Source organism: Balaenoptera borealis (assembly GCF_965194805.1).
Source record: "Balaenoptera borealis genome assembly, chromosome: 1".
Lineage (NCBI taxonomy): Eukaryota > Metazoa > Chordata > Mammalia > Artiodactyla > Balaenopteridae > Balaenoptera > Balaenoptera borealis.
In genome coordinates, this window is record NC_138860.1 from 86,508,769 (window position 1) to 86,521,613 (window position 12,845).

The 12,845-nt window shown below is 48.0% G+C and overlaps 3 protein-coding genes and 2 pseudogenes across 5 annotated transcripts; 3 read left to right on the forward strand and 2 right to left on the reverse strand.

The window, feature by feature from the left end:
• Positions 1-965: 965 nt before the first annotated feature.
• On the reverse strand, positions 966-1,468 carry LOC309634002 (histone H2A type 2-A; the record flags this gene model as incomplete). Its single annotated transcript, XM_082403488.1, has 1 exon — positions 966-1,468. The coding sequence occupies one exon, from the start codon at positions 1,466-1,468 to the stop codon at positions 1,076-1,078; it is 393 nt and encodes a 130-aa protein (XP_082259614.1). The 3' UTR covers positions 966-1,075.
• Positions 1,469-1,810: 342 nt separating this feature from the next.
• LOC309634012 (histone H2B type 2-E pseudogene) lies at positions 1,811-2,324 on the forward strand (annotated as a pseudogene). The gene has a single exon. The product of its transcript is annotated as a histone H2B type 2-E pseudogene (transcript).
• A 2,415-nt stretch (positions 2,325-4,739) lies between these two features.
• LOC309634016 (histone H2B type 2-E pseudogene) lies at positions 4,740-10,248 on the reverse strand (annotated as a pseudogene). Its single transcript has one exon. The product of its transcript is annotated as a histone H2B type 2-E pseudogene (transcript).
• A 130-nt stretch (positions 10,249-10,378) lies between these two features.
• Positions 10,379-11,013, forward strand: LOC309633998 (histone H2A type 2-A). The gene has a single exon (XM_082403480.1). The coding sequence runs from the start codon at positions 10,511-10,513 to the stop codon at positions 10,901-10,903; it is 393 nt and encodes a 130-aa protein (XP_082259606.1). The 5' UTR covers positions 10,379-10,510; the 3' UTR covers positions 10,904-11,013.
• Positions 11,014-11,341: 328 nt separating this feature from the next.
• LOC309633993 (histone H3.2) lies at positions 11,342-12,824 on the forward strand. Its single transcript, XM_082403459.1, has one exon. It carries the CDS (start codon positions 12,093-12,095, stop codon positions 12,501-12,503), a length of 411 nt encoding a protein of 136 aa, XP_082259585.1. The 5' UTR covers positions 11,342-12,092; the 3' UTR covers positions 12,504-12,824.
• Positions 12,825-12,845: the final 21 nt, after the last annotated feature.

A 12,845-nucleotide genomic window follows, 5' to 3' on the forward strand; every position in this document is an offset into this window, starting at 1 on the left:
CGCGCTGGCTGTCCATTGGCTGTGACGTCATCGGCCCTAGCGCTACTGATTGGCTTGGGCAGTATCCCACCCCCGCCTCCCCGCCTCCCCGCCTCCCCGCCTCCCTGCCTCCCTTTCTACTGTCCCGTTTGCCAGCAGTTTTCCCTGCCTTGTTTTTCCTTTCTTTCAGGGTGAGAGTCAGTTTTGAGCGCAACTGTGTCAGAATGTTCCTCCTCAGCCCTTCGCTCCCTTGGAACGCGCTACCCGCGAAACCCTCTTTCTACGCTTTCTAGCTCCCGAATTGAACCTCAACCTTCTGTTTGGCCCCGCCGCCCCCGGAACGCCTTGTTGCCTTTTCCGAGCCCCCTAGCTTAGTTGGCATGACGGATCGTTGTGTGGTTTTTGGTTTGGTTTTGTTTCCGCCTTTCCGTGCTTTTCGGATCGGAAAGTTATCTGCGCCCCCCTCCCGGCGCAAGACTCCGCCTCCGAAAGCCTAAGTGGGGACCTGTATCTCCGCCGCGAAGGCGCCTTTTTTTTCCCCTTTGCGACAGTCGACTCACTTAAGCCAAACTCCAGGTCCGCCACACTCCCGAAAACTGTCCGTTCCCCTAACCGACTGGGGTGAACCGGGCGTGTACGTGTGTGAGAGAGAGGGAACGTCCCCTTGGTACTAGACCTCAAGTGTTGGGCAAAGGCCTGGGGAACAACTATAGAGTTGCTCACTAGGCATCCGACTCCGAGTTAAGGCATCGCGGGTCGCCTGACGGAGTACTTAGAACTGAGTCGACCCTGGCGCCTAAGAGGCTTGCTACCTTGACCTGAGCTAATTAATCTCCTGGATTTACAACCCGTCGCCCCCCCCCCCCAAGCAAAACACCGGTAAGGTACTCAAAGATTCCAGAGGATGGGCGAAAGGTACTCCCTCCCCCTCTGTACCCCTGGGCCGCACGTCTACTACTGAGAAGAGGGAAATTGAGCAAAGCAAGTGCTGGAACAACTCTTTTTATTTGAAAAAATGGGTGGCTCTGAAAAGAGCCTTTGATTTCAGAGGTGCCCCTTCGAGTAGGGGGCTTGGGAGGGCTTCCGGAGTCCGGCCTCACTTGCCCTTTGCCTTGTGGTGGCTCTCCGTCTTCTTGGGGAGCAACACAGCCTGGATGTTCGGCAAAACGCCGCCCTGGGCGATGGTGACTTTGCCCAACAGCTTGTTCAGCTCCTCATCGTTACGAATAGCCAGCTGCAGGTGACGAGGAATGATGCGTGTCTTCTTGTTATCTCGGGCCGCGTTGCCCGCTAGCTCGAGGATTTCAGCGGTCAGGTACTCAAGAACTGCCGCCATGTACACGGGCGCGCCAGCCCCCACCCGCTCGGCGTAATTGCCTTTGCGCAGCAGGCGATGCACTCGCCCCACCGGAAACTGCAGACCTGCGCGGGACGACCGCGACTTCGCCTTGGCGCGGGTCTTACCTCCTTGTTTGCCACGCCCAGACATGACACCCACAGGCACTGCAAACTGCTCCCGTTTGATGGCTAACAAAATCGTCCTCAACAGCGCCGCTTCACCCTTTTATAGGCAGAACGGCGATTGTCTACGGAGCAATTTGATTGGCTACAGCACAGCTTTGTCCTGATGACCAATAGGATAGCTCAACCAGAATCCACTCATTTACATAACCTCGTCCCCCTCGCAAGAGAGCCACTGAAAACTCGCGAATCGCAACGCGGCGTAATCCGAACCTTAATTTGCGTACAGCCTCTATAAGTACCGAGTCGCTTCCGGTAGCCTCGGTGCGGCTGTTGTGTTTGCGTTCGTGGTGGTCTGTGCAGCTCGTGCTTGCCGTTATGCCTGAACCGGCGAAATCCGCCCCGGCGTCCAAAAAGGGCTCGAAGAAAGCTGTCACCAAAGCCCAGAAGAAGGACGGCCGGAAGCGCAAGCGCAGCCGCAAGGAGAGCTATTCCATTTACGTGTACAAAGTGCTGAAGCAAGTGCACCCGGATACCGGCATCTCGTCCAAGGCCATGGGCATCATGAACTCGTTCGTCAACGACATCTTCGAGCGCATCGCGGGCGAAGCGTCGCGCCTGGCGCATTACAACAAGCGCTCGACCATCACGTCGCGGGAGATCCAGACGGCCGTGCGCCTGCTACTGCCCGGCGAGCTGGCCAAGCACGCCGTGTCCGAGGGCACCAAGGCGGTCACCAAGTACACCAGCTCCAAGTGAGTTCCTGCCGGGACGCGGCGCTCGCACGAGGCGCCGAGCCGCTTGACTTTCCAAAGGCTCTTTTCAGAGCCACCCACTTTCTCAGTGGAAGAAGCTGTTATCCAATTTATTTTCATTTTCTGTTATGGTTCTTTTCCGTATCACTTAATCCTTTCGTAGTGTAAATTTGCTCTCTTCCTTAGGATAAAGGAAAAATCCCAAGGTAGGACCAGATTGTGTCGATCGGTTAAGAACTAGCTAGAGTAATTGTTCATTCTCATGCAAGTAACTTGCCTTTTCCAGTGAAACGGTAGCGATGGGTGATGATCACTGTAAATCTACTCAGGAGGATGGGGTAAAAAGTTACGCAGTGGTTGCTCTGCAGCAATTACATTGGGTCAATACTTTGTAAATGCATTTTTCTTGAGCTCAGGAAACTAAATGTAATGTTACTGTTTAAAAAAAAAAAAAGCAATACCTTGACCAGGCCCCAGCACGTATAGAAAATCTATAAGTCGACTAAAAAAAACACAATCTGCGTTAAGAATCAAGTTTTATTCGGCGACTTGCTGAGGACTAAGCCCAAGAGACAGCCTTTCAGATAGCTCTGAGGGACTGTTCCAAGGCGGTATGGGAGGAACCAGAATATATACCACTTTTGCTAAAACAAACCAGGTAGTTGAACATCAAAAGAATTCTAATTAATGAAAAAAAACCCCAAACTATCTCAAGTTAATAAATTTAGCACTTCTCTATGGGAAGGTGAAAGAGTGGGCTGATTGAAATCATTCATTTGATATGCACCTTAACTGTCTAGGCCCAGTATCCTGTTTTTCTCCATCCTGAATCCCCTCAGGGTGTACAGTTGAGGTGGCTGCAGCGGCTGATGGCTTGATGGCCACAACATCCTTTGATTACTGATATGGCAGGTGACATTTTTCATCCACATTTCATCTAGACAATTTTTAGTCTAGACACACGTCGTGTCTCACTTTGCTATTCCTTTCGGTTAATATTTGAACAGAGGCCTGAATGAAGAAAGAAAGTAAGCCATAGGATATCTTGGAGAAGAGTATTCTAAGAACAAAAAACAGCAAGTGCAAAGGCCCTGAGGCAGGCACAAGTTTGAGGAGTTCAAGGAGTAAGCAAGGCCACTGTGGCTAAAGCACAGTGGGCAAAGGAAAGATCTGCAGGGAGATGTGATCAGAAAGGTAGTTGAGAGTCATTATGTATGCCATTGAGTGGCCTCTAGGGCATTGCAAAGATTTTGTCTTTAATTCTAAGTAGGTTAGAGTGCCTTTGGAGAGTTTGATCAGAGTAATGACATTATTCGACTTACGCTAAAGCTCACCCAGGATGTTATGTTGAGAAATAGACTATAGGTGAGCAAGAGTACAGGCAGGGAGAATATCAAAAGGGCTACAGTAATAGCTCAGGAGAGAGATGAGTGGTAGCCGTGGAGATGATGAAAAGTAGTCAAGATATAGTTCAAATGAAACTGATGAACTGTATATAGGTTATGACAGAAAGGAATCAAGGATTTTTTTTAAAATTATTTGTTTATTTATTTTTGGGCTGCATTGGGTCTTTGTTGCTGTGCGCGGGCTTTCTCTAGTTGAGGCGAGCGGGAGCTACTCTTTGTTGCGGTGTGCAGGCTTCTCGTTGCGGTGGCTTCTCTTGTGGAGCACGGGCTCTAGGCGCACGGGCTTCAGTAGTTGTAGCACACGGGCTTAGCAGTTGTGGCTCGCGGGCTCTAGAGTGCAGGCTCAGTAGTTGTGGCGCACGGGCTTAGTTGCTCCGCGGCATGTGGGATCTTCCCAGACCAGGGCTTGAACCCGTGTGCCCTGCATTGGCAGGTGGATTCTTAACCACTGCGCCACCAGGGAAGCCCGGAATCAAGTATTAATTGCAGGTTCTTGGACTGAGCACTTGGAAAGAGCTGCAACTTACTGATACGAGAGGCAAGTAGGTTTGGAGGGGGAAAGCCTAGAATAATGTCTTGGACAAAATTTTGAGACTACTGGTAGCTATCCAGGTGGAAATATCAAATAGGAAATACCAAATTCCCACGTTGGAAATATGAAATATGAGAACTGGAGTTCAAGGAAGAGAAAGGACAAAGGGGTAGATTCTAAAACCCCAATTCTTGCTCGTTTGTAGGTGATCTATCCTTTTTTTTCTGGATGCTTTTAGAATCGCTATAACATGTCTAGATATGGTTTTTTCCATATCTAGCTGTGGTCTCAGTGTTTCACTAAAATCCCCTATCCAACTTCAGTTTCAACCTCCAACCTTAGAAGGCAGAATAATGAATGTCTAAATCAATGTTAATTGGGCATCCCTTGGCTAGTGCAACCACATAAATCAGTTACCTCTAATAATTGTAGCAAAGTATGAACAAAGGATATCATTCAGAGTTCTAGTTAATATATAGATGATCACTCTCAAACATACATAAGACTTTTAAATATAATGGAGTAAAAAAATCTTATATGTTCATATGTTGAAATTCTATCAGTTAACATACTGTAAAAATAAAATGGAATAATTAACGTCTATGGAAGTTTTCTGTACTAGTTTATTAAGTCTGATTACAAGTTTTTAAAATTTTCTCAATTTTTTGTTTTGTAAAATTCAAACCTATAGAAAAGTTGAAAGAAGCTGTACAATGACCAGCATTATCTTCATCTAGTTTCACCAATTGTTACTATTTGCTGCATTTGCATTTTCTGAACCATATGAAAATCAGTTGTAAACATCTTGACATTTTTCCCTACTTAACATTTTTTAAAATTTTTACATAATTTTTGAAGGTTACTTTCCATTTACAGTTATTACAAAATATTGGCTATATTCACCGTGTTGTACAATACATCCTTGAGCCTATCTTACACCCAGTAGTTTGTACTTCCCACTCCCCCACCCCTAAATTGCCCCTCTCCCACTGGTAACCACTAGTTTGTTCTCTGTATCTGTGAGTCTGCTTCTTTTATATTTACTAGTTTGTTGTAATTTTTAGATTCTACATATAAGTCATATTATACAGTATCTTTCTCTGACTTATTTCACTTAGCATAATCCCTCCAAGTCCATCCATGTTCCTGCAAATGGCAAAATTTCATTCTTTTCCCTACTTTATTTACATGTCTCTCTTAAAATCAAGGACATTCTCCTATATAACTACAGTACCATTATTACCCCCCCAAAATTTAATATTGATTCAGTAATATTAACCAATATGCAATCCATATTCAAATTTCTCCAATTGTCAAGAAAATATCCTTTAAAGCAGCGGTCCCCAACCTTTTTGGCACCAGGGACCGGTTTTGTGGAAGACAATTTTACACAGACAGGCGTGGGGGGCGGTAATGCGAGCAATGGGGAGCGGCAGTTGAAGCTTCCCTCACTCGCCCGCCGCTCACCCCCTGCTGTGCGGCCCGGTTCCCAACAAGCCGTGGACCCCCACCGGTCTGCTGCCCGGGGGTTGGGGACCCCTGCTATAAAGGTGTTGCATTCATTTCCTACGGCTGCTGTAACAAATAACTATAAACTTGGTGGCTTAAAACACAAATTTATTCTCTTAAAGTTCTGGAGATCAGAAGCACAAAAATCAGTTTCACCAGGTGGGTCTCAAAACTGCTCTCTCCAAAGGTTCTAGGGGAGAATCCTTTTCCATGCATTTTCCAGGTTCTAGAGAGGCATTTCTTAGCTCATGGTTCCTGCCTCCATTCTCAAAGCCAGCATCGTACCATCTTTAAATCTCTCTGCTTCCATCACCTTCTTCCTCCCTTGGCTTTTTTTTTGCCTCTCATGAGGACACTGGTGATTTACATTTGGGTCCACCCAAATAATCCAGCATAATCTCCCTATCTCAAAATCACACCAGGAAAGTCCCCTTTGACATTTAAGGTAATATTCACAGATTCTAGGGATTTAGATGTGGGCATATTTAGGAGCCCTATTCAGCCTACCCCCCGCTGTTGACTACTGTTATAGGTTGAATTGTGTCCCCTCAAAAGATATGTTGAAGTCTAACTCCCCAGTGCCTTAGAATGTGGCCTTATTTGAAAATAGGGTCTTTGTAGATGTAATCAAGTTAAAATAAGGTCATTAGGATGTGTTCTAATCCAGTATGACAGGTGTCCTTATAATAAAAAAATATATATATATAGAAATGCACAGGAAGAAAATTGAGACAAATGTCAGGGTTTGTCGTAAACCAAATAATACCTGGGGCTACCAGAAGCTGAAAGACAAGGAAGGATCCTGGCCAAGAGCCTTCAGAGGGACAGGGGCCTGCCAACACATTGACTAGACTTCTAGCCTCCAGAAATGATGACAGAATAAATTTCCATTGTTTTAAGCCACTCAGTTTGTGGGACTTTGTTATGGCAGCCCTAAGAAACTAATGCAAACTAAAATTTTTAATAATAGAATTATTTAATTTTTAAATAAAATTTCAGATTTTTAAAAATCCTAGACTGTCCTTCATTTTAATGGCAATATTAATCTTTGGCCCTGGTCAAATATTGATTTTAAAACTTGGACATTTAGTCCAAATGTGTAGTTGGAGCACCTCTATTTTTCCTTATCTACCCTATTTGGTCTCTTTGAGACCTTCCAAGATAAAAGGTCTATCATCTTTCCTTTTATTCTGGGAAATTATTATTTCTCAAATATTTCAAGATCCAAGTAGGGCTCTGAGGCTGGCTGAACTCCATGAGTGGCTCAGCTTTCCAATTCTTCCTCTCAGCAGTTGCCCTCCTGTTGTCTACAATCATTCTTGCCTTCACACCCACATAACACTACATTCTGCTGCAGCCTCCTGAAAGCAAAGAAGATTCTTTACCAAAAGATAAAGAGCAATCTACATTCCCAGTAGTTCAATTTCTGAAATGTTTGTGCTGATTAGATTGGTCTAGATTCCTGAGCTAATCAGTGTGGGAAGTGGTTGGGACTACATTTAAACCAATCATGCCAACACTAAGAACTGTAGATAAGATCTGTTTTCTGGGAAACACATGTGGCAATGGTTCTCAAACTTGACTGCTCATTAGAGTCACCTGGGGAACTTTTTAAAAATTCCAAGTGATGACTGTGTCCCAAATCACTTAAATCAGAATTTCTGGGGATGGCACCCAGACATCAGTATTTCTAAAAGTTCTCCAGGTACCTATGGGCAGTCAAGTTTGAGCTCCACCTACATAAGGGATTGAGAAAGGTGAGTTCCTTAATGAAAATCAGCATAAAATTAGAAAAACAGAATAAGAAAAATGCTACATAGTCAATAACATACATTATAGGGCTATCAACTACTAAGTTATACTACATAAACACATACGAAATCAAATCTCAAAGAATACGTTAAGGAAACATATAAGGAAAAATAAAGTCTAGAAGAATAAGGTGATAGCCTTCATCCCCACTGCTGTGTTTAGAGTGTGGACAAAGAATGTCGCCTGCCATTTCAGTAAGCAAAAGATGTTGTGGCCAAAAAGCCCTCAGCCACTGCAGCCACCCCTGACGGTGCACCCTGAGGAGATTCAGGATGCAGAAAAACAAAATAATGGCCCTACGTAGTTAAGGTGCATATCAAAGAAATGGTTTCAATAAGCCCAAACTCTTGTATCTTCCCATACCTAGGAAAGCACTAAAATCATTAACTTGAGATGTCTGTTTTTGTGATTAGCAGTAATCTTTTGATGTTCGACTATATGTTTGGTTATTTTTTTCATCAGAAACTCCTATATATCCTGGCTCCTCCCATACCTCTTTGGAACAGTCCCTTGGATCTGAGAGGCTGTATCCCAGGCTTAATTCCTCAGCTAAGTCCACCGAATAAAACATACTTCTCAATTTTTAGGTTGTGCACTTTTTTTAAAAGCAGGTTCGTGTTCTCTTCACTGAGCCCTAGATGCATCTCTCACACTGCCAACTCCATTTATCGAGCTGAATGTTGAATGTCAACTCCATATATTAAAGGTTCTCAATCTTAAATCAGAATTCTGGATCTCCCTTCAATGCCCCAATCTATCCCTCCTCCCAGTATTCAATCCTAATCAACAGCACCACTGTTTACGCAGTTGCTCAGGCTAAAAATCTAGGGGTTTTGCTCCTATCCACAGTACTACCTCCAAAATATAATCGTAATCACAACATTTCTCACCATCTCCATTATTATCACTGTTCTCCAATCCAGCATGTCTAGACCACCCAGTGGTTCTCACACTTTAGCATGCATCAGAATCACCCAGAGGGCTCGTTAACACAAACTATTAGGGTCTTAAGATTCTGCCTTTAATAAATTCTCAGGTAATGCTAATACTGCTGGTCTGGAGAAGAGACTTTAATTAAGAGTCACTGCTCTAGGGGCTTCCTTGGTGGCACAGTGGTTAAGAATCTGCCTGCCAATGCAGGGGACGCGGGTTTGAGCCCTGGTCCAGGAAGATCCCACATGCTGCAGAGCAACTAAGCCCATGTGCCACAACTACTGGGCCTGCGCTCTAGAGCCTGTGAGCCACAACAACTGAGGCTGCGTGCCACAACTACTGAAGCCCACGTGCCTAGAACCTGTGCTCCACAACAAGAGAAGCCACTGTAAGAGTCACTGCTCTAGCCTGCAACACTGTAATAGCCCTCCTAATTGGTTCCCTTGCTTCTATGGATAATCTAGGATCTATGATTCACCATAGCAACCAGTGATCTACTTTAAGGTTAATGAGGTCCTGTTATCCATGTCCCTACAGAAAGCAATCCAAGGGTTCCCAAAGCACCGACACTAACCTCTGAAGCCAGTCTCCTTTGCATTCCCAGCTATATTGGGGCTTTCTGCTCCTTGAACATTTCAAATATTTTCCTGCTTCGGAAATTATGCACATCTTATTTCCATTGTATGGACATATCTTTTAAATTGGGTAAGCTTTTCTAAGAGGTAATTCTCTGGAGAGAACACTATCACCGAGTATTAGTCAAGTTTTATGTGATTTGACCTAAGATGAGGCAGACAAAAACCACCAGAAGAATGGTTAATTCCTAGGTATCAAAAGCAAGCTCCAGTTTCCCTATTGGGGAATCTACACATAAACTGGGTACGCAGGTGCTTGTGAATGCAAGATAACACAAACGCAAGGAATTTGTTAGCACCAAGTGAAAGTTGAGTTATCCTTTTTTTGTAAACAACACCGACCACACAATACAAAAAATTAAGTACCACGACTGTTTACCACTTGGGAACACCAGATGCACCTTTGATATTCGAACTTTATCTTGCATACAAAAGTTCATAAAAAGCAACATCATTGAAAACAGACAGTTTCAAGAGTTCTGACAAAACACCGCACATCTATACCCCATTAGATTCTCCCAAACTAGGTAAAAATACTCCGTCACTTATCTGAAAGAAATGGCTGTGTTCGTACTTAACGACTGTGAACGCTCTTAACGTTAACTAGGTGAGGAAAAAAAGCAAAGTAGAGCTACAAAAAACCTGTGTAAAACAACATGACAGCTTCTTCCACTGAGAGAGTGGGTGGCTCTGAAAAGAGCCTTTGGAAAGTCAAGCGGCTCGGCGCCTCGTGCGAGCGCCGCATCCCGGCAGGAACTCACTTGGAGCTGGTGTACTTGGTGACCGCCTTGGTGCCCTCGGACACGGCGTGCTTGGCCAGCTCGCCGGGCAGCAGCAGGCGCACGGCCGTCTGGATCTCCCGCGACGTGATAGTCGAGCGCTTGTTGTAATGCGCCAGGCGCGACGCTTCGCCCGCGATGCGCTCGAAGATGTCGTTGACGAACGAGTTCATGATGCCCATGGCCTTGGACGAGATGCCGGTATCCGGGTGCACTTGCTTCAGCACTTTGTACACGTAAATGGAATAGCTCTCCTTGCGGCTGCGCTTGCGCTTCCGGCCGTCCTTCTTCTGGGCTTTGGTGACAGCTTTCTTCGAGCCCTTTTTGGACGCCGGGGCGGATTTCGCCGGTTCAGGCATAACGGCAAGCACGAGCTGCACAGACCACCACGAACGCAAACACAACAGCCGCACCGAGGCTACCGGAAGCGACTCGGTACTTACAGAGGCTGTACGCAAATTAAGGTTCGGATTACGCCGCGTTGCGATTCGCGAGTTTTCAGTGGCTCTCTTGCGAGGGGGACGAGGTTATGTAAATGAGTGGATTCTGGTTGAGCTATCCTATTGGTCATCAGGACAAAGCTGTGCTGTAGCCAATCAAATTGCTCCGTAGACAATCGCCGTTCTGCCTATAAAAGGGTGAAGCGGCGCTGTTGAGGACGATTTTGTTAGCCATCAAACGGGAGCAGTTTGCAGTGCTTGTGGGTGTCATGTCTGGTCGTGGCAAACAAGGAGGTAAGACCCGCGCCAAGGCGAAGTCGCGGTCGTCCCGCGCAGGTCTGCAGTTTCCGGTGGGGCGAGTGCATCGCCTGCTGCGCAAAGGCAACTACGCCGAGCGGGTGGGGGCTGGCGCGCCCGTGTACATGGCGGCAGTTCTTGAGTACCTGACCGCCGAAATCCTCGAGCTAGCGGGCAACGCGGCCCGAGACAACAAAAAGACGCGCATCATTCCTCGTCACCTGCAGCTGGCTATTCGTAACGATGAGGAGCTGAACAAGCTGTTGGGCAAAGTCACCATCGCCCAGGGCGGCGTTTTGCCGAACATCCAGGCTGTGTTGCTCCCCAAGAAGACGGAGAGCCACCACAAGGCAAAGGGCAAGTGAGGCCGGTCTCCGGAAGCCCTCCCAAGCCCCCTACTCGAAGGGGCACCTCTGAAATCAAAGGCTCTTTTCAGAGCCACCCATTTTTTCAAATAAAAAGAGTTGTTCCAGCACTTGCTTTGCTCAATTTCCCTCTTCTCAGTAGTAGACGTGCGGCCCAGGGGTACAGAGGGGGAGGGAGTACCTTTCGCCCATCCTCTGGAATCTTTGAGTACCTTACCGGTGTTTTTGCTTGGGGGGGGGGCGACGGGTTGTAAATCCAGGAGACTAATTAGCTCAGGTCAAGGTAGCAAGCCTCTTAGGCGCCAGGGTCGACTCAGTTCTAAGTACTCCGTCAGGCGACCCGCGATGCCTTAACTCGGAGTCGGATGCCTAGTGAGCAACTCTATAGTTGTTCCCCAGGCCTTTGCCCAATACTTGAAGTCTAGTACCAAGGGGACGTTCCCTCTCTCTCACACACGTACACGCCCGGTTCACCCCAGTCGGTTAGGGGAACGGACAGTTTTCGGGAGTGTGGCGGACCTGGAGTTTGGCTTAAGTGAGTCGACTGTCGCAAAGGGGAAAAAAAAGGCGCCTTCGCGGCGGAGATACAGGTCCCCACTTAGGCTTTCGGAGGCGGAGTCTTGCGCCGGGAGGGGGGCGCAGATAACTTTCCGATCCGAAAAGCACGGAAAGGCGGAGACAAAACCAAACCAAAAACCACACAACGATCCGTCATGCCAACTAAGCTAGGGAGCTCGGAAAAGGCAACAAGGCGTTCCGGGGGCGGCGGGGCCAAACAGAAGGTTGAGGTTCAATTCGGGAGCTAGAAAGCGTAGAAAGAGGGTTTCGCGGGTAGCGCGTTCCAAGGGAGCGAAGGGCTGAGGAGGAACATTCTGACACAGTTGCGCTCAAAACTGACTCTCACCCTGAAAGAAAGGAAAAACAAGGCAGGGAAAACGGTTGGCAAACTGGACAGTAGAAAGGGAGGCGGGGAGGCGGGGAGGCGGGGGTGGGGGGGGATACTGCCCAAGCCAATCAGTGGCGCTAGGGCCGATGACGTCACAGCCAATGGACAGCCAGCGCGGGACTTTCAATTATTGTCCCGCCCAATCGGGAAAAGACTGTGCCTATAAAGACCGCTGCGGCGGGCTGGATCCCGGTTCCTCTCCTTGTGCAGCGTTGCGCCGGTGAGCTCGTGTCTCGTTTCGCTATGGCCCGTACAAAGCAGACTGCCCGCAAGTCGACCGGTGGCAAGGCCCCGCGGAAGCAGCTGGCCACCAAGGCGGCCCGCAAGAGCGCGCCGGCCACCGGCGGCGTCAAGAAGCCGCACCGCTACCGGCCGGGCACCGTGGCCCTGCGCGAGATCCGGCGCTACCAGAAGTCGACCGAGCTGCTGATCCGCAAGCTGCCCTTCCAGCGGCTGGTGCGCGAGATCGCGCAGGACTTCAAGACCGACCTGCGCTTCCAGAGCTCGGCCGTGATGGCGCTGCAGGAGGCGAGCGAGGCCTACCTGGTGGGGCTGTTTGAAGACACGAACCTGTGCGCTATCCACGCCAAGCGCGTGACCATCATGCCCAAAGACATCCAGCTGGCCCGCCGCATCCGCGGGGAGCGGGCTTAAGCAGTGTGCGCTCGGCTCGAGGTTCCATCATATCCAAAGGCTCTTTTCAGAGCCACCCACAACTGCACTTGGAAGAAGCTGTGCCACTTGTCCGTGCTCTCTCGGCGGGCCCTCGCATACCCCGGGAGAAGAGGCCGTTAGAGCGGGCAGAGCGTTAGGCTCCCAACAGATAGGCTAAAGAAAGGCCAGGTATCCGGCCTAGTCCCCTGCTTGCTGGCCGCCTTCCGGGGTGTCAAGATCTTTGAGTTTGGTCAGTCGGCTTCTCTGGACTGGCGAGGTTGTCGCTGCGTTCTTGGGCGCTGCCAGGGGGCCCAGTTTCGCTTCTTGGAGGCGGCCACGGGT